Source organism: Chenopodium album, chromosome 3 (assembly GCF_948465745.1).
Source record: "Chenopodium album chromosome 3, dcCheAlbu1.1, whole genome shotgun sequence".
In the NCBI taxonomy this organism is placed as follows: Eukaryota; Viridiplantae; Streptophyta; class Magnoliopsida; order Caryophyllales; family Amaranthaceae; genus Chenopodium; species Chenopodium album.
Genome location: NC_137836.1, coordinates 5,755,222 through 5,783,007, shown reverse-complemented (window position 1 = coordinate 5,783,007; position 27,786 = coordinate 5,755,222). Strand labels below are relative to the sequence as shown.

General features: G+C 34.0%; 1 protein-coding gene and 1 pseudogene across 1 annotated transcript; one reads left to right on the top strand and one right to left on the bottom strand.

Annotated features, from left to right (window-relative positions):
* The first annotated feature begins 12,904 nt into the window (after positions 1-12,904).
* On the top strand, positions 12,905-21,808 carry LOC145623773 (uncharacterized). The gene is made up of 9 exons (XM_081676640.1): positions 12,905-13,031; positions 14,492-14,745; positions 14,846-15,057; positions 15,150-15,411; positions 15,670-15,882; positions 19,698-19,859; positions 19,962-20,173; positions 20,302-20,563; positions 21,130-21,808. Exons 1-9 carry the CDS (start codon positions 12,986-12,988, stop codon positions 21,424-21,426), a joined length of 1,920 nt encoding a protein of 639 aa, XP_081532766.1. The 5' UTR covers positions 12,905-12,985; the 3' UTR covers positions 21,427-21,808.
* A 3,833-nt stretch (positions 21,809-25,641) lies between these two features.
* LOC145611061 (germin-like protein subfamily 3 member 2 pseudogene) lies at positions 25,642-26,449 on the bottom strand (annotated as a pseudogene).
* Between the last annotated feature and the right edge of the window lie 1,337 nt (positions 26,450-27,786).

Below are 27,786 nucleotides of genomic sequence, written 5' to 3'. Positions count from 1 at the left end.
GAAAAAACCGACTTATACATGAACCTAAGACATGGTCATGGTGATATGTGCTCAAAGTGTGTGCTAAGACTAGTGAGTGTAGGTGATATGTTAAGACTCGTGTCATAACCATGTGGCTAGACTATGTAACTAGACTCGATAAAAGGCTAAGTTAAGACCTCACGTATATGCATTAAACTGGATAGGCTGTGGTATTTTAGTCGTAACTTTTTATCTGTGACTCTTATTTAGATGAAACCAACTCCAAATTAAAGATAAAACTCGGGGCTACAGATCCATAGGTTGTACGACTCTTAGTTCTTTTTAGAACTCCGGCTATAACCAAAAATAAGTTGACGCTTGTGCAGTATACGGGAATAAAAATCCGGGTTGACTCAAAGGAACTATGACTCGATTGAAGGCATATTTATTAGCTCGAATTAATTAATTAAACAAAGTCCATTAGTCATTAATTATTTTATTTAGGTTTGATCACAAGCAAAAGTCAAACCAAACGGTTAGCTTAGTCATATAAAGTATGCACAACAAATAATGCACAATTAGTCAAGTAGGCACAATATGATGCAATGAGTTCGCAACCTAACCATGGCTCTAGTTCTCTAAAGTTCGGAATATGGTTTAGTCAATAGAGGGTCCATGGTTAATTATCCGGATGCACCGCGCGGAAGCCTAACCGTGAAGGGTTGGCGCGAGTGGATGGGACACCGCGAGCTTTAGAAAAAACTCGCTTCCATGGTTTGGTGAATTCAACATCTCGGATGTACCCTTTGTTGCACAGAGCGTTCAATCAGGTAGATGGAGCATGAATTCCCAGAGGGTTATGTCCATATGTAGAACACATATGGGTTTTAGAAAAGTGAGAAAATATTCAATCAGGAAGTAGGATCGAGCAAACAATACGAAAAACCGGTCGAAATTAGAACGCATATTTCTGGCTCGGTATTGGGGGATTAGCGCCAGCAATCAAAGACTGGGGCCAGTTTTTCACTGTAGCACCTGGCGCCAATGCTAGCGTCTGGCGCTACGGCTAAAATGATGGCACCAAGCTCTGGCCCCTGGCGCTACTTCCCACATGCCTCAGCAGCTGTCTTGGTTCGATAAAATTTTCCAGTTTCGCGCGGTGTTATTTCGGTCCTAGTTGTGAAAGATATTTCTCAAATTTCCTACGTGTAAAATCCTATGTTTTTAACTCATTACGGATGGTCTTTCCAATGAGATATTTTTTATGCATATAACAATAATGTTAATCAAAATTACGCACATGAAATACTTAGAAAGTTTCGAGTCACATCCACTCATTCTAAATCATTGCCGAAACAAATTCAGGAATTAAAATAGAAATCCTCCCCAGTGGAGTCGCCAAAAACTGTAGGGAATAAATTTCAAGCATTAAACCCCTAGCTTGAACCCCACTGTGATCATACACTAAAGTACGGTGGCGTCCAAAAAGGGAAGAAGATAGAGCAAAAGAGTCGCCAACAAGTTTTAGGAACTTGTAAACCGTTCATAGGATGAAGGTTACACCCCTTAACGATCCAAGAGATCGTCAACTCCATAAGGTCTAGAACCAAATAAGGGTTCGGGGATGAAGGTACAAATCCAACCTAAAAGAGATTGAACCTGCCCTAATAATAGGCCTCTACTTTATTCTGATCGTATTCATGTGCGCTTTTTAATTAACATACAATCAATAGGATTAACCCTAAACATGTTTATCTATGTTGGTTGAATATTAATGCACAAATAAAACTATTATTGGCGATCACTTGAATTATAATCATATTAACGCTAAACAAGATTATTAATTATCTTATAAGCGTGATTACAAGTACAAATTCCCTTTAAACATGCATAAAGGACGTGATCAAGCAATAAAAATAAATATCAAGCAACATAATAATCAATATCATGAATAATAATTATAATCATAATAATAACAATATCATCATAATCAAAATAATAATAATAATAATAATATTCATAATCATAATAATTATAATAATCATAATAATCATGTTCATGTTAATACTAAGGCATAATAATAGCAAGATCCTAGGCATGATACTAACAAGATTAATAACAAACACTAGCATGTCACTAAGCAATAAAAATCAAATCTTTAACCCTAACATGATACTAATAATCATAAATATTAGGAAGAACATAGGAAGCATCGTAACAATCATATTTAATATTAAAAATACCCTAGACATGATACTAGGAATATCATAATAACAATATAAACATGATTTCTACATCATAATATCAATTAAAACCATTAAAGTACTTACTTTGATGCCTCGTATCTCTTTCTAATTACAAAATACACACGTTAGTAACTTCAAGGAAAATAATAACCAAACAATTAAATTAAATAATTGAAATAGAGATTTGGGACCAAACCCTCAGAAATTAAACCTTTCACGTCTAGGGCGAAGGCAACTTCGAATATGGCTAGGTGTTTCTAGATCTTGTGAATGCGGAATTTTGTATGAAAGAGCAAAGTTGAGAAAGAAAGAAAGTAATCAAGAAAAACTTGATGAGAATTAGTGAATGATTAAGAGAGAATTAGAGATTGCGAATGAAAACTGATTGTAGGAGAATCTAAATGAATGTTGATGAGAATTGGTGAATGAAAACGGAGTTTTAATCCGTTATTTATAGAGAAATCAGCCAAAAAGATAAAATATCAAAACAGAGCACTTGGCGCACGCAAAATAGAGCTGGCGCAAACCCTGGCTAACTAGCGCGAGGCACCAACACTAGCGCCAGGCGCTAGGCCTGGTTCCAGGCGCCAATGCCTGGAGTCAAGCGCCAAGCTTGGTTTTAAAGCGTTTTCGAAAATCAGATAAGTTTGTCGTACTGTAGGATAAAATCATATAATTTCCTCGAAAATGCTATTTGATTTCAATTAAAACTCTGAAAAGTCAACAAAAGTCAATTTATCAATGCTAATTGAATTAGGAATGAAAAGAACCTTCCTGAAGAATCTAGAAGACTAAAACCATTCCTAATTACATTAGGAATGTTAAATCATATTAGGCCCTCCCCTAGATCATTGGGCCGCATATAAAGCTCAAATCAGGCCCAGTTTAGTAATTTGACCATAATTCCTCAATATTCATCGGAATTGGGCTTATAATATATCATCGGAAAGGTCTTTGCAAGCCCCATCCAACTACACTATTTTTGGACCCATATCATGGACCAACCAAACTGGATTGGCTGTTTTCTTAAAATAAGTTTTCAAAAACAGAGAGAAGAGAAAAAGAAATTAAAACTATCCGCAACACTAGACTTTCCACACTTTCACTTCATTCGATTATGATTCGACGTGAAAGGTACTCATCACTGGGTTTGGTTTTGGGGAGACACATTTGGGTGTCTACAACCCCCAACTCAAATGACGGAAAAGACCAACTCATGCATGAACCTAAGACATGGTCATAGTGACATATACTCCAAGTGTGTGCTAAGACTAGTGAGTGTAGGTGATATGTTAAGACTCGTGTCATGACCATGTGGCTAGACTATGTGACTAGACTCAATTAATGACTTAATAAGGTATTATTGACAGTAAAATTTAACCGAATTAATTAGCAAAGTGGTTAATTAGACACTAGATGTTTACTCGATCAATAATCCGAACTGTCGGCAAAACGACAGGACTGGCGTCGCACTGTGTAGTGTAGCGCCAGACGACAGAGCTGTCGCTAAGCGCCACACTCCACAGAGTGGCGCTACAGTTCAGATTTTGGCGCCAATGCTGGAGCTTCAATCTGAGACTGTTTTCGGTGTTATTAATCAACAGGGGTATGCCTAAAGTCGTACTAGGTCAATTCTGATTAAAATATTAGACTTTATTTATTCAAATTAATTAATTAATTAATTAATTAATTAGGCAAAGTTCTTTAAGTCATTAATTTATTTAATCTCAACACAAGTCAAACAAACGGTTAAGAAAACATAGTATATGCACAACAAATAATGCACAATTAGTCAAGTAGGCACAATATGATGCAATGAGTTTGCAACCTAACCATGGCTTCAGTTCGCTAAAGTTCGGGATATGGTTTAGTCAATAGAGGGTCCATGGTTAATTGTCCGGATGCACCACGCGAAAGCCTAACCGTGAAGGTTGGCGCGAGTGGATGGGACACTGCGAGTTTAGAAAAAAACTCGCTTCCATGGTTTGGTGAATTCAACAATCTCGGATGTACCCTTTGTTGCTCAGAGCGTTCAATCAGGTAGATGGAGCATGAATTCCCAGGGGGTTATGTCCATATGTAGAACACATATGGGTTTCAGAAAAGTGAGAAAAACTCAATCAGGAAGTAGGATCGAGCAAACAATACGAAAAACTGGTCAAAATTAGAACGCATATTTCTGGCTCGTTATTGGAAGAATTTGGCGCCGGCAAACAGAGATTGGCGCCAGGTTTTAGCTGTAGCGCCTGGCGACGGAACTGTCGTCTGGCGCTACAGTTAAAATTCTGGCGCTAATACTCTGGTTGCTGACTCTAATTCCTACATGCCTCAGCAGCTTTCTGTGCTCGATAAAATTTTCCAGTTTCGCGCAGTGTTATTTCGGTCCTAGTTGTGAAAGATATTTCTCAAATTTCCTACGTGTAAAATCCTATGTTTTAACTCATTACGGATGGTCTTTCCAATGAGATCTTTTTTATGCATATGACAATAATGTTAATCAAAATCACGCACATGAAATACTTAGAACGTTTCGAGTCTCATCCACTCATTCTAAATCATTGCCGAAACAAATTCAGGAATTAAAATAGAAATCCTCCCTAGTGGAGTCGCCAAAAAATGTGGGGAATATATCAAGCATTAATCCCCAGCTTGAACCCCACTGTTATCATACACTAAAGTACGGTGGCGTCCAAAGGGAAAGAAGATAGAACAAAAGAGTCGCCAACAAGTTTTTTTAGGAACTTGTAAACCGTTCACAAGGTGAAGGTTACACCCCTTAACGATCCAAGAGATCGTCAGATCAACTCAATAAGGTCTTGAACCAAATAGGGTTCGGGGATGAAGGTACAAATCCAACCTAAAAGAGATTGAACCTGCCCTAATAATAGGCATCTACTTTATTCTGATCGTATTCATGTGCGCTTTCTAACTAACATGCAATCAATAGGATTAACCCTAAACCTGTTTATCTATGTTGGTTGAATATTAATGCACAAATAAACTATTATTGGTGATCACTTGAGTTATAATCATATTAACCCTAAACAAGATTATTAATTATCTTATTAAGCGTGATTACAAGTACAAATTCCCTTTAAACATGCATAAAAGGCGTGATCAAGCAATAACAATAAATATCAAGCAACAATAATAATAATCATAACAATAATTAAAATAATAATCATGATAATTAAAATAATCATGTTAAAGCATAATAATAGCAAGATCTTAGGCATGGTACTAACAAGATTAATAACAAACCCTAACATGTCACTAAGCAATAAAAATCAAAGCTTTAATCCTAACATGATACTAACAATCATAAATATTAGGAAGAACATAGGAAGCATCATAACAATCATACTTAATATTAAAGTTACCCTAGATATGATACTAGGAATATCATAAAAACAATCTAAGCATAATTTCTATATCATAATATCAATTAAACCATTAAAGTACTTACTTGGATGCCTCGTACCTCTTTCTAATAACAAAATACACACGTTAGTAACTTCAACGAAAATAATAAACAAACAATTAAATTAAATAATTGAAAGAGAGATTTGGGACCAAACCCTCAGAAATTAAACCTTTCACGTCTAGGGCAAAGGCAGCTTCGAATTTGGCTAGGTGTTTCTAGTGCTAATGTATGAGAAATTGTGTTTGTAAAAAGGGTAGTTTAGAAAAGAGAGAGAGAATCAAGAAATTCTTGATGAGAGTTGGTGAGAATTATAAAAATAAGAATTGATGATTGAATCAAGAAATAACCCTAGACAAAATCAAGAAATAAGAATCAAGAAATTATCGTACAGGAGGATAAAATCGTATTTTTCCTCAAAAATGTTCTTTGATTTTAATTAAAACTCTGAAAAGTCAACAAAAGTCAATTTATCAATGCTAATTGAATTAGGAATGAAAAGAACCTTCTAGAAGAACCTAGAATACTAAAACCTTTCCTAATTTCATTAGGAATGATAAATCCATATTAGGCCCTCCTCTAGATCATTGGGCCGCTTATAAGGCTCAAACCGGGCCCAGTTCAGTAATTTGGCCATAACTTCCTCAATATTCATCGGAATTGGGCTTATAATATATCGTTGGAAAGGTCTTTTCAAACCCATCCAACTACACTACTATTGGACCCATATCATGGACCAACCAAACTGGATTGGCTGTTTTTTTAAAATAGGTTTTCAAAAACAGAGAGAAGAGAAAAGAAATTAAAACTTTCCGCAATACTAAACTTTCCACACTTTCACTTCATTCGATTATGATTCGACGTGAAAGGTACTCATCACTGGGTTTGGTTTTGGGGAGACACAAATGGGTGTCTACACTATGTCAATATGAAAATTAGTACTATTTAATACCACCAGTGTCAGTATGCAAGCGCTCAGCATGCAACTGCCTGCGCATTCTACCAGTTCTGCTGCCTCTTGTGCTGCAATGAACACCAAAATCAATGTGTCAACTCTGTGTTTAGACAACTAATATACTTCTCTACACTGATTCTCACAAATACCTGACTATTCTAGATTGATACATGGATTCCAATGCACGGCTACGCCTACTTATCCTTGTTAAAGACCTCGGCATCATGTTGGATTAATCCCTATTTACCTTGTTATACAGCAACAACAACTCAATAACCATGAAATACTAAATACTCAAGGTCAACAACTTTTTAAAACCAAAGTATGGTACATCAACATCATTCATCTAGTGTATCATAATATATCAAAAGAGTTTTAGAGTATTTTGTTTTTCTCTCTAAAAAAAGGTGTTAATAATATAAATAGACAATAAGGAATACACAAATTACAACTAACCCATGGTCTTTTAAATTTATATTCTGAACAAAATATCGTCATCAAAAGGTGTTTCATAGAAACCAACAAAACAACATTACAGAGCCAAAAGATGTATAACATTTGTAACTACATGCTACACAATGTCATCCACTTGATAATCAATAAAACAAACATCGCAGTAGTTGCATACAGAACAACATTCAAAATTGTTTACATCACAAAAGGTAACAGCTATGCAAATCTAACACGTTTCGCAGCTAGGCATGGAGTACTTGGTCCAACATCAGGAGTACAAGGTGTCCCCATTGGTCGCTAAGACGCTAGATTAGAAGGTGTAGTTGGAGGAGCAACAATTACAGTGTTGTGGATATCTTCCTTAGGCGGAGTTGCCAGAACTTCTTCAAATAGGAAAGGCATAAGCCTAACCTTTTCTTTATGCCCTTTATTTCTCTCTTCTAATGCTAAACAACTTTCCCTTTCTAAAGAACACATAACACCCTTTAAATTTGCAGCACCATAATTTGCATCCACTATGTCTAAATTATATTGGTACATGATATAACAGATGGCTTTCTTTGCAACCATTTGTCTGGACTTATTACTATCTGAACAAAACCCGCTAAAGAAACACTCCATCCCACTTTTAGTATGAGGACATGTTACTGTAACCCAAGACATGTATCCCTGATTAGTGGAATGCATTGTTTCAATACTTGTGACAAAAACTCCAGTCTTTCTAATAACCCTAGGCATGAATCCAACATAATCAAGAGGAACATGTACAATATCACCACAAATTTTTTCACCACACCATTTCATATCATCACCAGTTTCTAAAGAATTCCGTTTCAACCTATACAGCTTCCCACAAGTTTCATACATACGCATCCTATCCATGGTAAAATCCCCTACACAAACACCATACTTTTTAATCAAGAAATGAATTGCCCTCTAAGCTGCCAACTCCTTAGATTCATCAATGGTCGTAGACTCTCCACTATTAAACCAAAATATACCACGTTGATCTTCCGTCCTTATATAAACACATGAACAGCACTTGACCGCGTCATCTACAAAATAAGTAGGCTTAGGGAAATTAAGGCAATCAGCTATCTGGGCCAACAGCGGACAAAAAGGAATACAAATTTTGTTTCCAGAGGAAGTAGCCATAACCTGAAATATTCCATAGTTGTATCTCATAATATCTTATAACAAACACTGTATTACTAAACTACTTATGTGCAGCACTACTATATATTTTCTAAAGTGAATTTCCTATTTTATGAACAAACATACACAAAGCACATACTACTTCATATCATTTAATCAACTTTAAATTAGAATATCCAAAAGGACACAAAACATATACTACAAGAAGCATCATATACACACGAATGTGATATACAATTCAAAATATGTAATTTCATTTCATATAGTATAATACAAACAAAAGATTCATAACAACAACCAAGATAACCGTGGTTTCCTTTACATATAAAGTAAACCATTTAATAGCGATTAATCCTAGTACAAAAAGGCAGTGCACAAAGCATAAGAGCCTGCATGCCTGAGCATATGCTTAATTCCTTAGAAAGCTACCACAAAAGAAAAATAACAATCTAACCCCCAATAGAACACCCCTAACCACAACTAAGACGCTTTAAGAAACTTAGAACCAGTCTCTAATTCTGGAACATCAGTCATGACATGCTTCGAACTCCCTATTTCCACACTTGTTGGACAGTATGGAGGCAAGACATCTCCACCCTTCACAAGGTAAATAGGAGTTGGACAATGAACAAAGACCCTTTTCTCCTGGGTTATTGCATTAACAAACTGACTACCAACACCACAAGAGGAAGCATTAATAGGTCTAGATTGGGTAGCTAAACTCCTGAGATGTTCCTAAAGATTAATATACTTCTCCCGCATTGAGAAGCACATTTTTCTCCATTTTACTGCAGCACCATAATTAGCGTCAATAATCTCAACATTATATTGGTGAGCTATGTAAAAGGCTGCTTTCCTTGCAACCTTTTGTTGTGCAGCAGATGCTTCTGGACAAGGCTCACTGAAAATGCACTCCATTCCATTCCTAGTGTGTGGACAAGTAACCATCATCCAAGAAATATACCCATGCCCTTCTACCCGAGTAGTTGTTATCACAGTTGCACAAGCACCAGTATTCCTCACAATTATCCATAAAAACTGCACACAATCAATAGAAACATCTACATAATCTTGGGCCGAACTCGGTTCTACAGCAGCATTTCCAATATGAACATATTTCCTAGGTCTTCCCTGAACTAACTCAGCACACTTATGTTTAAATAGTTGCTCACACAGCTGATACATCTTCACTCTGTCATAAGTGAAATCAGCTACCCGAATATGAAACTTTGAAATCAGACTCTGCACAGCCTTCTGTGCGGCTCTTTCACGAGACTCTTCAGCAGAGCTTGCTTCTCCACCGTAAAACAAAAACCCAAAACGGCTGTTCGGCCGGCTAACTCAAACACAAACAATGTTCTTAGCATTGTTTGAAAGGCTGTAAACTGGTGCTGGAAAATTCAACCAACTTGTTATCTTTTCCAAAAGAGGCTGGAAAGGAATTACAACCTTGTTTGGTACTTTAGCCATAACCTGTAACGGCAATACCAATATTCAGGAGACTATGTGTATGTCATCGAATCCACATAACCACGTTCCAGTTCCCACACAACAGTCCAGACATAGGGCGTATAGAAGAACACATACAGTGAACAAAATAGTAAAAAGATGAAATTCAAGAAGCAAAAAAAAAAAACAATGCTACAACCTTAGCTCAATAGTGTCATGTGGCCATTAGTACAAAATACCTTGGCCTGGGAAAAATAAACTACACAATAAAATTCTCTATCTCATCACATAATTCCTTATACTCTATATACTTAAGAAATCAAAGATCTCCACTCCAAACCAAAATAATCTACACTCAAACACCCAAATCATGGACCAAAAACAACCCTAGACATTTAGCAACACCAAACAACACATATCATAAGCATCACCAATACCAGAATATACAGACAAAATATCAACTAATATAAAATAAATCCTCCAAACCAAAAGTAACAACCAGAATTTAAAGCACGTACCAATAAGAAAGAGCGTTACCTGATCAACCACAATACACACCAACCAACGGCCAATTGCAATGAAAACACAAAAAAAGCTTCAAAAAAAACCTGACATAAACAACAAATAGAAAGTTATACTAAACAAATAGTAGGTTTTACCACACACCCAACTAAGGAATTAGAACTTTAGAAGCAACTTCTAAATAAAAAAGCGAAAACACAAAATATACCATGAAATTATACAACAAATTAATGGCCCCCTTGCAATACCAAAGACCTATATTTTCATTAGTGTATCGGAGAAACATACAATAATATATCAACTCAAGAACAAGCTGTTATTTTATAGCCCCTTCCCTCATAAATCAAAAGTAATATCACCCCCTACCAATTATAAACCACTTATACACACGGCCACTCCTAACAATTGCATGTACAACTATGATGAACAACACAAAACATTCATAAATTATGTAACCGACTCCATAAGGGCTCCTTTTTCCGAGCAAACTACACGAAAACGAACACTCAATAACTGTAAAGCTACAAACTACACAAATACGCCAACCAATTTCAGAATAGAGAATTAGAAACTTACACTACTATTTACCCTGAATTAGGAGTCCTTTGCTGAGCAGAATTCCAAAGCACATTGCACCCATTTATAGCTCCCTCTAACCATACAAACACAAGAAGAATTCCTAACCCTAACAACACCGCCTTAACCCCCAAGCAAGAATTGCACTTAAAAAATGAATATAGTACCAATTCCACAGTGACGAAGAGAACTCTAAATGCAGTACACCTTCTACAGTGACGGAAGTGCAGTACATTTTCTACACTAACACTCTATCAGAGAATGTGCAACTACGATTGGGACCCACAAAGCAACAATCCACACGCATAGTAATGATTAACACTACACAAATAATATTTTGAACTTAAACTTATTAAAGAAACAATATTTACTCATAAAGATATATTATATTTGTATTTTTCAGACAAAATTAGGATTAAGATTAGATTTTATTCTAATTATAATAGTTTTACAGACAGAATTAGGATTTAGATTTGATGGAAATAGAATTAAGTCAAGATATATTAAAATAATAACTCGACTCCATATCTCACCATAATTATCCTTCATCAATTTAAAATAATAACTCGACTCCATATCTCACCATAATTATTCTTCATCAATTTAAAATAATAACTCGACTCCATATCTCACCATAATTATCTGTACAATCAATTAGCCATAATAGCAGGCAACCAAAAACATTTTAAAGATAAATTAGGAACTTTTGGGTTAAAAAAAAATTAAAAATTTAAGCAAACCATTAAATAACTAATAAGCCCAACCCATTAATCAACCAACAAAACTTACCTTTAACAAATCAGGCCACAAAAAAACAGGCCATAATAAAAGCCCACACATACAAATCCCAAAACACAGTCCAGCACAGAATTAAAAGCAAGGGCAAAGTAGGCAGCGCACTAAAGCAAGGGCAAAGTAGGCAGCGCACTAAAGCAAGGGCAAAGTAGGTAGCGCACTATTCATAAGCTACAGTGTTTGCCGTCACTGTTCATAAGGAACAGTAGGAAGTGTTTCCATATTTTATAAAAGGGGTTTTGATTTGATAGAATTTGGGCAGACACAAAAGTTAAATAGACATGTTTACCAGAGTTTATGTCTCTCACTCTGAATAAAATCCTTAATTTTTATCAACCTTACACATGCAATATATTTATAGTTGTTGTTCCCTATTTTGCAATTTTGCTACACTTGTCTCACGTTACATGTATATGAAATTTCTACCACACATATATATGATATTTATAGATACAAACTTACTTAGTTTTCTACTCCATTAAAGAATTTTTTAAACTAAACATTAGATTTTTCATTCTATATCTAGAACTTTCTAGATTAAGGGCATGTTCTTATTTACTGAACTAAGCTGAACTGAACTGGTTGAAGCTAAACTGAACTGAGTTGAGGGCATGTTTACATTTACTGAACTGAACTTAACTGATTGGAACTGGACTGAATTGAACTAATTGGAGCTGAATTGAACTGAAATGAATATCTTATGAGAGTAGGAAATTAGGAGCTGAATTGAACTAAACTGATTGGAGCTAAATTAAACTGAATTGAAACTAAGTTGAAGTGAACATGCCTTGAAATAAATTGTTTATGAGAGAAGAAAATTAAGAGTTGGACTGAACTAATTGGAGTTGAAGTGAAGTGAAATTAAGCTGAAGAGAACAGAACTAACTTCTAATATTACTGGTCTAGCTCCAAATCATTCGATATTTTTAAAATATTTTAGTTCTTAGTGCCTGTTCACATTTACTTAATTTAAGTTTCAGTTCAGTTGAGTTCAATTCAGCTCAAATCCGTTCAGTTCAGTTCAGTTCCTAATTTTCCACTCTCATGAAATATTCATTTCAACTCAGTTCAGTTCAGTTCAATTTAGTTCGGCTAAGTTCAGCTCAATAAATGTGAACAGACCCTTAATAATCAAAATAGAGCTCAAAATTATTAAAATAATGACATAAGTGTGTTGTTTTATCATAGGCCAATATTTCTTGTTACGTAGTACGGAGTAATTGATTGACAAAATCATAGACTTTTAAAGAGGTTAAAAGATTCAAAGACAAAGACACTGAAATCTGCCAAATGCCAACGCATCTTCCAAATAACACCCATTTCTAAAAAGCACGATGCTAAATTGCTAATATAGTGACTTTACTGACATTACCACTTTTAGTTGTTTGGAGTAGATTGCCTACTCCATCACTCTGTGCTCTGTCTTTCCCTCATACAATTCACTCTTTCAAAATGGTTCAAGGGGTTAGCACCAACAAATCTGCCCGATTTTCTTCTGGTAATCTTTCAATTTTTTTATCAATTGTTGAATTATTTTCCTTTCTTTTAATATGTTCTTTGATATGTTCGAGTCCCTAAAATAACGGGTAAATGTGCATATATATGATTGGCAAAAAAGGGAGTAATTATATGGTTTTTTTTTTTTTTTTTTTTAAAAAAAAGTACTTTATACTGCTGGTTTCATTTTGTCTAATATGGATATATGAATTTAAATGGGTTGACTTAAGGAGGATTCTTCTTTTGTTCTCTCCTTATTTGTATTTTTTTTGTTTACTAAGTAAAATGCTATTTTTTATTTTCTGTAGGCAGTTTCACAATTTTAGATATTTAGATTGAAAGACATATAAATCTTTTACGGTGTGTTAGGATTGAAGGAAATGGAGGGAAAGGAAGGGAAGAGAGATGGAGTATCTTTCATTTGAATAGTAAATGAGAAAATGAGGGAATTGGAGCGGAGAGAAATGGAAAGATAAATTTGTAGAAAATTAATCCCTCCAACAATGGAGGGATTTGGAAGTAAAACTCATCATTCTTCCCTCCCATCCTCTTCTTCTCTCTCCCCTTCTTTTCCTTCCCCTTTCTTTATCCAAACAAAATGTTATGCTCTACTAAGTTTCTTTTTCTTCCCCTTCTTTTCCTTTTTTTTTTTTATTATTATTTCGAATATTCAAATGAGTAAAAAAAAATGAAAAAAAAAAAAAAAAAAAGTTGCACAACTTTGTGTTAGTATATAAGTAAATTAAACAAAAATACTTATCTCAATGTTGTGTAGACCAAATTGACAATTGCCGCGTCGTGGATAACCACTGACCTAAAAGACGATTCCGCGCTACCCTGGTACAGTAGTTATCAAGCGGTCGCCCTCCAGGATAAGTACGGCGCCGGAGTTTGTGTGCACTCACAAACTCGACTGGAACTCAGAATACTTGCCCAAAACCGAAGGAATATTTTATGAAGATAAGAGAGGAAGTAATTGTATTTTAGTATATATTTAAGCTTGTAAAAGCACATATATATATAGAGGCCAAAAAAAGGTAATGTGCAACATTGAAGAAGGCAACAACTAGCTTGATTTAAGGAGAAATGGCAGCCATAAAAGGCATTAACATTTTGCCATTAAACCCCCATTAAACAGCTAACAATTAGGGAATCAACCCAACAGTCAATAATTATTGTAATTGATCACAACTTTCCAAAACAAGATCAAGCCAAAGAAGAGAAAAACATAACTGAAAGATAGATATCAATGTGAGACTTTATCACATTTGTTTTCCCTCTCCTTCCTTTGTGTTTCACTCAAGAATTTCCAACACTTTGAGTGTACCCTGAAACATCTGAGAATTACGGAGTAATACTTAAGATAGGACGGTGAATTCCATAGCTCACTTGACACTCAGAAAAAGGGACAAAGGTATTACCAATTAATTTTATGACATACCATCTTTGTATGTTTTTCAGGCTTGATTTTTGTGTTGGTGCTGGTGGGTTTCTTGGCATGGGCGTATCAGGCCATTCGCCCTCCTCCACCGAAAATCTGTGGATCTCCCAGAGGCCCTCCGATAACAGCTCCAAGAATCAAGCTAAGAGATGGAAGGCATTTGGCCTACAAAGAATACGGTGTCCCTAGAGATGAAGCAAAGCACAAGTTCATATTTGTCCATGGATTTGATTCCTGCAGACATCATGCTGCAGTTGCCACAGAACTATCTCCTGTATATACTTTATCACAGTCCTTTTCCTTAATTTTGTCGCAAGGTTGTTAGGTTTTTTGTAAATTACACATTATTTATGCAAATGTTATTGCTTCTTCAGGATCTATTTGAGAGCTTAAGCATATACATAGTGTCATTTGACAGACCGGGGTATGGAGAAAGTGATCCACATCCGAAAAGAACAGTTAAGAGCACGATTTTGGATATTGAAGAGCTTGCAGATCAACTGAACCTTGGACCAAAGTTTTATGTCATTGGCTACTCCATGGGTGGACAGTTAATCTGGGGTTGCCTTAAATATATTCCACACAGGTATAATTTTGTCGAGTTTGTTGCTCAGGACCTTGGCCGAGGTTCTTATATCCTTGTGCTGTTAGTCTGATCTCTGATACTTGTACTAACAGGCTAGCAGGAGCAACATTCTTATCACCCGTATTCCAATTTTGGTGGACTAGCTTACCTGCTAACATCACTAAAGAGATCTCAGGCAGAGCAAGTATATGGGATGTACTGTCAGGAACCGTGCCATACTATTTTCCTTGGCTAACGTACTGGTGGCAGACTCAAAAGATTTTCCCAATTTCAAGTGTTATCGCTCACAGCGATCATCTCTTTTCTGTACAAGACCGAGAACTCATTTCCAAATTCGAGAGGAAGGACTACAAGGTACATTCCAATTCTTACTCCTATAATTCTGTATGACTTGATTATGTGCATATTGGTGGATGTCATATGTAATTATGTAAATCTCTTTGTATTAAACTATAAAGATCGATCATGGTGGGAAAAATATACCTGTATTGGATATATATTCTACCAAATTTAGTTAGTATTGCACTTAATTGTGAAAAGTCTAAAATATTTCTTAGCATTTCATTGATTTTTCCCCACTTCATATCTAATCTGTTATCTTATGCCTAACAGGATCAAGTAAGACAGCAAGGGGAATACGAATCTATCCACCAAGACATGAACGTGGCGTTTGGAAAATGGGAATTTGATCCAATGGAGCTTTCAAATCCATTTCCTAACGGCGAGGGTAAGGTTCATCTATGGCAAGGGGATGATGACAGACTCGTGCCTGTCGTGATACAGCGTTACACAGCTCAAAGACTGCCTTGGATTAACTATCATGAGATACCAGGTGCTGGACATTTGTTCCCATTTGCACCTGGAATGAGTGATGCTATTATTAAAGCCCAATTATCTGTTGAAAGCTAACAACTTTGTCTAGTAAACTTGTATGTTTAACACTTGTACCAAATTTGTATTAGCTGAATCAACAGTCAATAAGCTGATTTTAAATTGTGATAGATAATACAGGGGATATGATTTGAGTAATGCTCCTAATTTTCAACTTCCAGTTAATAAAACTTACTACTAGCTACTACCATAGTTACATTTACCAAATCAAAAAAGTTTGGAAGATTTCACTGAAAATCTTTGATGCTAGTAGGGTACCCCTCAAGAGGATTTATTTTTGTTAATTTAAGGTAGCCTATACTCCATAGTTTTTTTTTTTAATGTTTACTCTGTCTCTAAATTAATTTTTTTCGTGTATGTTTTTGGAAAGGGATTGTAGTGAGATACCGTTGAAAACCTCATAAAATAAAATAGACATTAAATCATGGGACATATGGGGTATTAAAATCTAAATAAATCTAACTAATCTAATAATAAATGTTGAACATTGTTGTTTTGACTTTGAGGGAGAGAGAGTCGAAGATTTATTGATTCAATTAGGAGGAAGATAGAATATTGAAGAGGGATATTTGGGAATGAGAGGGGAGAAAGTTTAGGAATGAGAGGGGGAAGTAGCTAGGAGTGCAATTCGGGTCAGCACGTCGAGTTTGGGTCAGACTTTGGGTCGATTTTTTTATTATGCTTAAAAACTATAAAAAAAAAATAAAATAAAATAAAATAAAATAAAATAAAAAAAAAGTGTAAAACTTAATATTACTACGAAATATGAAATTTGGGTCAAATCGGGTCGAATTCGGGTTGTTTGGGATTGGATTTCTCTCATTAACTTCGGGTCAGGTTGTAGCACAAGTGAATAGAGAGATTTGGGTCATTGGTAAAGAGTGAACACAAAAATAATCGAACAACAAATAAATCCAAATATTATTGTCATGACATGTCAAATAGTTAAGCAATCCATGTCAATTTGTAAGATAAAACACAATTTGTGTCCAAATATAATTAAATAAAGAAAAAAAAAATCATGTTTTTATATGTTAAATGAACTTTCCCCATTTTTTTAATATTGCACTACTTGTCTTTTAAAGAAGCTCCACAAATATTGCACCATTTTTATTTTAGGACAAAACATATCTTGGGTTCATCTTGCAAACATACCCTTACTTTTATTTAGAGAAAATTGTGAAAAAGGATCTTTTTAAGTGGTCAACTTTTTTAAAAATGACCTTTTAAGTGAAAACTTGTGAAGAGGGACCTTGTAAGTTGCATTTTGTTTATATGGGGTACTTGGGTGAGCTTGTGACCTTACATGGTGGTCAATGCCGGAGATCCGACGTTGACTATCACGTGTTAGTCACGTGACTTTTTTTTTTTAAAAAAAAAAAAAAAACCCAAATCTCCCTCCTCAACCCGACCTAACCAATGAAAGAGTTAGGTCGGGAAAGGAGGGAAATTTGTGGATAATTTTTGTTTAAAAAAATAATAATAAGTCATGTGAATAACACGTGATAGTCAACGCCGAAGCTCCAGCATTGACCATCACGGAAGGTCACCCAAGTACCCCATACAAACAAAATGCAACTTAAAAGGTCTTTTTTCACAAGTTTTCACTTAAAATGTCCTTTTTCAAAAAGTCGATCACTTTAAAGATTCTTTTTCATAATTTTCTCCTTTTATTTGCCTCACATGATTAGTTATGTATTTTTACCTTTCTTCATCTTCTTTTTTCCACTACCAAAATTATTTATAAAAAAAAATGAAAGAAGTATTAAGGTTGGTTCACATATGTCACTATCAAACATCATATTCAGTTCAGTTAGAACAATTGAATAGGTGTGTTGGTGCATTGTAGTTGAATTGAGACTAATGTTTTTATTTCTTTTTAAATTTGTTTTTTAACAAAGATTTGAGACTAATGATGTAATTGCCAAATATTCCATACTAATCGATCACATAAATATAATAATCATACGCTAACTACAAGTACAAGTCTATTAATATTCTCTAGCATCACCCTTAAAAAAATGTTAAGTTTTGTAACTAACAGTAGTCAAAAAGACAGACTAACCAAACATTCGCACAAAAGAGTCACCTAACCCTGACACACCACACAACACACGCACACACATATTGAAAACATAGACATGACTTTAGACTTGGTTATAATTTTCCAAATTAAGCAGCTGAATATAAATACTCAAGTGTGAGCCACTCAAAAAAATCTCAACATTCCACCATTTTTGGAGTTGAGATTATCAAATCAAAGGGGAAAAAAAAAGTGGATCTTGTATTGGTCGATTATGGCTGGAGCACCTGTTAACAGAAGGGTTTCTGCTTCTTCTGCTAGGGCCCACACTCGCAAATCCATTCCTAATTCTTCTTCTTCTGGTATTTCTTTCTTTCTTTCTCTGTTTTTCATTGTATTAATTTCATCATTTTTGTGGTTGAAAATAAGGGAGAGAATCATGGTTGTTATAAAATCTTGGTTCATGTAACCGACCCCATCATTGAGATTAAAGTTTCGATATTGTTGTTGTTTTTGTTGGATTGTTTTGGGTATTGAAACAAGGAAACATTCATTCTGATGTTGATTTTTATGTAGTCGAAATACCAATAATTATTTTTGGGACTGAACCAACATAGGTATGACGTTAGACTGATTTTTTTTTTTTTTTTTTTTAAACAAAGTTTTGGGATCTGGGTATTTTATTTTATTTTTTAATTCATATATTTATGATTATTATTATTTTTTTTTTTTTTAGTTAGTGAGGTAATGGCCTAATGGGTTTATCATGTTAAATCTTTAAATGGAGTACTAGCATAGAAATATGGAAGATATTTGATGATAAATTTATGTTCATAAGAAAAGGAAAATTGACTCTTGTTAGTAGAGTAGTGAGACTAGTGACTGAGTACCATAGTGGACAAATTGACTCTGTCTTTGGTAGTGAGATTTGTATTGTTTGTTCATTTGTTGCTCGATTCCTTATTGCGGACTATGTTCACTGTGATAATTGAGAGATTTGGATTTGGATACAGAGTATAATGGTTAGTTTTTCACATACTATATGATGAATTGTTGGAACTTCATTTGAAATTGTTGTTTAAAATTGCTAAATTGGTAACTAGATATCTTGTTTATGGTGCTTAGCTATGATGTATTGATGTGTAATCACTTACCTTTTTAGTTTGATTACTATGGGTAGAGCCCCAACTTTTGAGTATGAAGTGGTGTGCATTGTGTTTTGAAATGTAGGGGTAAAATTTGATAAAATTTTATGTCATATACTCGCATCATGAACTCGATTTCCATTGGTTTCACAATAATCATGCCATAGGAGGATTGGGCGTGTTATTGTGAAACCAATGGAAAGAAGTAGAGAACCGATGGTAAGAAGTTTAAGCAAGTCCATTTGTTTCCAAAGCTGAAGAAAATGTTCATATTTGTTGAAATGGATCTTTTCATCTGAAGCTATATTTAAAAAAATATAATGTGATATTGCTTTAAAAATATATATACAAGTATGACTTCTTTAATTGTTGAATTTAACTACTTCTGAAATAATAGAAGTCTATAAAATTCAAAATTAGTGTAATGACAAATCATCAGAATCTATTTTGGGCGATTTGACAAGGTATTAATATTTTCAGGGTTGTTTAAGAAAATTCTTCTGGTTAGCCTTGTTGGGCTGTTGGCATGGGGTTATCAAGCTACTCGTCCTCCTCCTCCCAAAATTTGTGGAACGCCAAATGGTCCTCCTGTTACAGCACCGAGAATTAAGTTAAATGATGGACGGCATTTGGCCTACAAAGAACACGGTGTGCCAAAAGATAAAGCACAGCACAAATTCGTCTACATTCATGGCTTTGACTCCTGTAGGAATCATGCTGTAGTTGCCAACCTTCTTTCTCCGGTATATATACTATAAGAGCTTCACTTTGCTTACCATTTTATATTTTGCTGGATATATATGTAGATTTGTATTAATCTGACTTGATTTTGTTGATTTTTCTAGGAAACAGTTGAAAGTTTAGGAACATATATCGTGGCAATTGACAGGCCAGGATATGGTGAAAGCGATCCAAATCCAAACTGGACAGTGAAGAGTATTGCATTGGATGTAGAAGAGCTTGCTGATAAGTTGGAACTTGGAGACAAGTTTTATGTGATTGGATTTTCTATGGGTGGGCAAGCAGTGTGGAGCTGCCTCAAGTATATTCCGAATAGGTACTACTATTGCCTATTTGTTTTTTATTATGAAGTAAAGTTTGTTAACATTGGCTATTATATTTTAAATACGAGTATTACAATTGTTACATAATATATTTTTGATGGGGGTATTTGTATGATGATAGGCTAGCAGGAGCAACATTAATAGCTCCCGTTGTCAACTACTGGTGGTCTGGTTTGCCTGCTAACCTTTCTGCCGAGGCCTACAACAAACAGCTTCAACGAGATAGATGGGCATTGCGTGTTGCACACTATGCACCATGGCTATCTTATTGGTGGAATACACAAAAATTATTTCCTATTTTGAGTGTGATTGATCACCTTCCAGAAATCCTCTCACGTCAAGACAAAGAGCTTGTTGCACAATTTACAGGAAAGGAAGATTCGGTATGGCTCTTCAATTCAGGGAAAATCTTTGATTTTAATATTTTGTGTGTTTGTTTATATTATCATTAGTTCAAGGGAAACAAAATTAACTAACAGGAACAAGCTTTGGATTTTAGTAATCTCAGGCTTAATAAAATTAACTAGCATAGTAGCATGTAGAAATTGGAAAATGCTCATGTTCTGTTAATGTTTTGAGATCATTATGATTTTATGAACTTATGCTAGATTAATAATGTTCCTGTTCAGAGTAGAAAAGCCAATCCACGACTGCTTCAATAGGTTTATTCTCGTGCATTAAGTGTCATCTTGATTTCTGACAAGGAAAAGTTTGGAACTCTGTGAATTATAATCTGAAGAAAGATATGAATGTATAATATGCTCCTGATAGTTTATTGTGAACATATTTTTGAAAAAAATTGGGATTAAAAAGCATGCAGTCTGTTAATAGGGTTCATATGTCAGCAAGTAGCATCTGATACCTTCAATTATTTCATTCAATCATCATTCTATTGTTACTCCTCTGGATCCTAACTGTTGTCATCATTGTTTTAATGGCCGGTTATCAGTCTCCCGTAAGACAGCAAGGAGAACATCAATCCATCCACCGAGACTTGGCTGTGGGGTTCGGAAAATGGGAATTTGACCCAACTGAACTGACAAATCCATTCCCTAACAACGAGGGGAGTGTCCACCTCTGGCAAGGAGATGAAGATATACTCGTGCCTGTCACATTGCAGCGTTACATAGTTGAAAAGCTCCCTTGGATTCACTACCATGAAATTCCAGGTGCTGGACACATGTTCCCTTACGCCAAAGGCATGAGTGATGCAATTATTAAGGCACAACTTTCTGTTGAAAACTAGCACAGTTGACACAGATACACCATATACTGCAGGTGAGCTATTAAACCTGATACACCATTATAGTTTTCCATAGCTATTTATGTACCGGCTTTTGTTTTAATTTAACCATTGTAATCGTTAATGGCGGTGCAAGGGTTGTAGTCCATACTAGAGACCTAAACATAAATCATAGAACTCATTATTGTTTTGTTAATCCAAACATCTAAACAGGCTTGGATTTATCATTTTGCTTCTTTTTCATTGTTTTTTTTGTAAGTTTTGGTTGTTAGTTGTTAGGTATAGATGTCTTGTAGTGCTCTTTATAATACATGGTGTCACCCATGTTGAAAATAATGTCTTGATTTTGGAGTGATCCTTCACTTTATTGAGATTTGATAGCTTACCTCTTTATTTTGTTAGGCTTGTACAATTATTGATCCACTTTTGCAACCTCTGTTTTTGGATTATGTCATATAAGTAATGCACATTGTCATTATTGAGACCATTTAATTTGAGGAGGTACATGGCTAAAATTTTAAACACGTATATAGATATTTGGTTCGATTAATTTTATCTAAAATTACATTATATGAACTTAATTTATACGGAGTATAATGATTTGATCATATATTTTGAACTTATTTTTCATTGTATCACAATTTATTTGTGAGTGTGTCAAAAATTATTTTGTCTGAAATTATACTTCTTCTTATTGCATTGTGACTGAAAAGATAAGGAAAAGGTAAACTCAAACCTTCATTTTTACATTTGCATAAATCAAAAAAGATTATCCAAGAGTTTGCGATTTGATCACGGATTTTGAACACTACCATAATTTTAAGTCTTTAACTAACGAAACTAACTAATCATCCATAGATATTTCATATACGTAGTAAATGAGGATGAAAATTGAAATTTTGAGACTTTTGGATTTATCGAAGTTAACTCATGCAATGTACAAGCGTCTTTAGAGGAAATTGATTTATTCTAATAAATGCTCGAGCTACCTAAAAAAAATAAATAAAATAAAAATAAACAATAAAACATTTGCTTCCTTATATTGTGATTGAAACATATGTTGAACCAAAATTTCGCTTTAGCCCACTTTTCACTTTTTCAGGACCTTAAACCCATTTATGCTTTAGTGAGAGTCTTGGATTCTTGGTTTACCAATCTGGAAACATCTTCTATGATTAGAACTCAAACTATGAGAAAATCCAAGTTATTTGCAAATATGTCAACTCACACAATTTGATGTTTTCCTTTTATTTTTTAAGATAAAGTTTTTTAATAAAGTAGTATGGAAATGAATGTTTAAATTTTTGAGATCAGATAAACTGATGTAATTTCGGAGAGTAGCCTGGGCAAACTACTCAAACTATAGAAGTAATTCATAGGCAAACATTATTTTGTAGTTTATTGGGACATTTTTTTGGGGTTAGGAAGAATTTTGAGCAATATATGGGGCTAGTGAGATATATGCACCACACGTGTCATGTGCATATAGAACTAGTGGAAAATGGGCGAAGATATGAGCCTATTTAGTTTTAGTCGTTTGAAATCTTTGAATTACAACTCCCTACGTTTCGTAATAATTACAATATTAGCCTTTATACAAAGTTTTAGAAAATTTATAGATAGGGATCATAGGGTGAATATTATAATAAAAAGTATAGTTAGTTTAATTGTTAGTATAGGTAGTTTAATTGCTAGTAAGAGAGAAAAATAAAAAAAATTTAAAAAAAAAAAAAAGAAAAAAGAGTACTATAAGCGGGATCAGTAAGAAAGAGAGAAAATAAAATATTTTATATATGGGGTTAGTGGGAGGAAAATATAATAAAATAGTGGATCTTTACCAAATTATTATAAAACAAATGTAAAAGAAAAGTGTTGCAATTATTACAAAATAGAGGAAATATGTGAAATAATGCAAATAAATTATTGTGAAATACTACCTCCAATTAACGGTTGAGTATTATTGACTTTCGCGGATCCCGGGGCTGCAGATCCCCTTTTTCGCATATAATTTTAACTTTCGCCCAATTAAACCCTGCCACCTAAAACGTGGCACCATTTGCTTTCAAACATAGGGCCTGTTCACATTTACTTAATTTCAATTCAATTCAGCTTCAATCAGTTCAGTTCAGCTCTTAATTTCCCTCTCTCATAAAATATTCATTTCAGCTCCAATTAGTTCAGTTAAGTTCAGCTCAGCTCCAATCAGTTCAATTCAGCTCAATTCAGTAAATGTGAACAGACCCATAAACACAAAACATAATGCAACTAAATTATTGTTTAACACTGTTTCTATGTCATATTATGTGCAACATACAGTTGGGTATTTTTGTGAGAGATAATAAATTCAATTGTTGCACATATAATGTGAAAAGAAGGTGGTAATTAAATCTTGATCAGTATAAAACCTTGCTTAATGAAACACTTTTGTTATGTTCCATTGATTAAATGCAACCTTCGGTTTTATCTATATTTTTTGTTGTTTTTGTTCCTTTAAATCTCCAATAATTAACCTCCAAATGATCAATTGATAAGTTAAACACCATCAACGGCATCAAGCATGCAAGGTAAGTTTGTAAACATAATTAAAGGAATACTAGAATGTTTAAGATATTATAACTTCTTTTTCATTACATAATAAGCTGTTGCTCTAGACTTTTAACCTGGCCTAATTAAAGATCATGTCATTCATCATATAATTAGGCTCCACTAAACAAAGGGTTTTGTACGTAATTAGTCAGACAACAAGTAATTAAGTGAAATTGGGAGAGGATGATGGCATGACCCAGTACAAGCGTGGCTTTGGAGCCTTTTTCACTGCTTTACTTAATTGGCAGTTTAAAGTTTATCCAATTACATTGCCATAGGCCCGGAATGATGTGTAATGCGTTCCATAGCCAGACCATGATTTTGACGAGATTTGATCCTAAACCATAGGTTCATCTGCAAATACTAAATCTATTAAATCATCTAAAATCAATTATATCTGACTTTGATAATCGAAAAGACCAAAAGTTATAATTATATATAGCTAGTTATCTTGGTGAAATTTGATCCAAGATTAGAAGTTTACCTTCAAAGATTTAACCATATGACTTATTTGAAATTAACTATTATTGACTTTGATCAAAAAAAAAAAAAACATTTTGGATTTGTTTGACAATCAGTTGTTTGCTATATCTTTTGGCTAGTTTAACCGGTTGTTTGCGGCTCCTTTCAATGTTTGTGGTTGATTGTCAATTGTTTCATACAAAATGACCTTTAAGGACATTGATATATTTTATATCTTTGTAATAAGGAATAGAAAGATAATTAAGATGATGAAAAGCCAAAAACCAATATGGAAAAATAGTCTTATTAGATTTTGAATTTTGGTGAAAAAACTGACTTGTTAGCCAAGAAAATAGTCAATTACGAGATATTAAACTCACAATTTAATTATTTGATCGCACTAACAAGCTAAAAGTCAATAAATAATCTAAGATAAGTCATTCACCAAACATAGCCTTTAACAATTTAACTTAATTAATTAATTACATTAGTTTGTTGGGTCTTTTAAGAGCTAAATAAGTAGCGGGCACTTTTGTTAATATAACACCATATAGATGATAGATCACCTTCTTCTCTCTAGGTGTAATAAAGAAGCAAAATTTAGTTAATGGTTTTGGTATGTGAATATATATACAACTTTCTCAAAAGTCATTGTTTGGAGGGATGTTTTGCAATCAAGAACATCGGCCCCAGCCCAATGCATAGCCCTTTTGTTGAAATCAACTATCTAAGGGCCTAGCTTGTAGCACACTTGGTTATCATTACACTTGTGGCACAAATTATTTTCATTTGTATTCACTATTTACTATAATTACCCACATACATTGTATAAATCTTTTTTTTCGGGACCCTATTCAAAGTGCGTATTAAAATCTCACCGACAGGATTAGTATGAGACGGTTTCATGTCATGGACGGAACAATCACCCCATCATTATTAATTTATAATCTACAATCCAATTTATATGGTATTACATTTATGTTATCATACAACTGTTCCATGCAATAATTACTCATTGTTTTTTGTTTTTATCAAACAAATGCATGAATTACAGTTGTTTTGAGATTTGTATTTTACCCAAATTTAGGAATGTTTGATATCCAAAACAACATCTAACTTTCAAGGATACTCAAATTCCATCACTTAGTCAAAAACTCACATAAAAAGCTCTTGATAATTAAATCACCTAATTGTTTACCATAAACACTTTGACAATCGTTCAATAGAAGGCTAAAAGCTTAAGAGAAAGGAAAACACAAAAAGGACAAAAAATAACTTACTAATTAAGTGAATTTTTTGGGAAAAAATTTCTTCCTAATGGTGCTAATCTGATCTAGTGTCATACCAAAAGCTTTTTCAAGCAATTCATCATTAACTCCAGCACCAAACAATACATTTGGGATTCTAATGATCCCAGGATTTTGGCTATTAAAACTTCCAATAATCTTTGCAGGAGATTTCCCAACATTCATTTGAAAGTGCACTAATCCTCTAGGGTAAACCATAACCTCCCCTGCCTCGATCACCTTAGCAAAAATCCTATTCGTCGAGTCAACAAATCCGGAGTAAACACTCCCACTTACCACGTACGCAATCTCCGTGGCTCTAGGGTGCAAATGGGGCACGTTAACACCCCCAACCCTAAGATCGGCCCTAGCAAATGACATTCCAAGGGTGTTTAGGCTTGGAAAATTTAAGGGTGTTACTGATATTCCTGCGAAACCTATTTCAGAAAAGTTTCCAGGATGTTTAATCCCGGAAAATATAAAATCTTCAGGGGTTACCTCGGCCAAGGGTTTGCATGGGAGGATATGAAAGTGAGGGGAAGTTGTAGCTCTTAAGGGTATGGAATTGTTGCTAGGTATACAAAAATCTTGGATAGGGTCAGGATCAGAAGCATTTGCTAGGAAAATATACAAAGAACATATAACTAATAAAACTACCTTTATTTGAGCCATATTTTTAGGGAATTTTCTCCTTGTACAACTTCTTAGGGATTACTAGGAAAGAATTTATAGGTGTGATTTCTACAATGGGTATTTTGGGGATTTAATTGTAGGCAATATACTTTAATTTCTTTTGCTATAACTAAATACCACGCCAAAACAACATCATTGAGATTCAATAAACTACAATAATAATATGATATATCTTTTTGTTTTATTTATGTATACTTTTTACATGCTTTGTCTTGCTCCTTTGAAATTTAAAGACAATGTAATAATGTCGCAAATAATTATGATAAAGAGATAATGATAGTTAGCCAAGTTTTAGTGATTCTCATTTTCTCATCAACAAAAACACATTACAAATCCAATGAGTTTGATCTTGTCCTAAAAATGCACGTTTGTTAAATTAACTTACTCATTGCATGTTGTTTTAAACCAATGTTCATAGTTAATCCATATACTTACAAGATTAGGAAATATCTAAAACATGCTCAAATTTTTTTTACTTTCCAGTGAAATTGTGTTATATCATAATTATACTTTGTAAAAAAAAAAATAGAGTCAACTGTAATTGTGTTATAAGTGTCTCAGTGCAATATATATTTTCAGAATTTTAAATTTTAAAATTTTTAAAATGCACAGTTAAAGATATTCATTTTCTAACTAGTGCATGAAGACCATAATAATTGCACCAAAAAAAAAAAAAAAAAATGAAGACCATAATAAAAAATAAATAAAATAAAATAAATAAAAAATAAAAAAATAAAAAAATAAAATAAAAAAAATAAAAAAAAAAATAAAAAAAAAAGCAGTTTGGAAAAGAAGTTTGTTCTGTATAAAAGTAGTAAGTGTCAATAATCCAAATATAAGACTCACTTGAGGATCATGGAGTTGAGGGACGGTTTATCCCTCCATTTCCCTTAGGAGTGACTTGGGTTCGATCCTCACCTCACCTCACCCTTTCTGTGATAAGAGGGGCAACCCTGTATCTTACCGTGTAAAAAGAGATAATAAATAAATTATAAGACTCGCTCTATTTCTAAATAATATATAGCTTTTACTTCTTCAGTTCTTCCAAAGTATATGACAGTTTTTTAAAAAAAAGTCAAATCTTATTTGGGGTCTGTTCTCCTTTACAGATTGGAACTGAAGTGAAATGAATTGTTTATGAGAAAAGGAAATTGAAAACTGAATTAATTGAAGTTGAACTGAACTAAAATTAAGCTGAAAAGAACAAGCCCTTTGATGGATCCACATATTGACTAATTCTATTCTATTCACTCAAGTTTTAAATCAATAACACTCATAAACCCCACCATAATTTCTTCTAGAACTCCTATAAAGAATAATCGGTAGATTATTCATT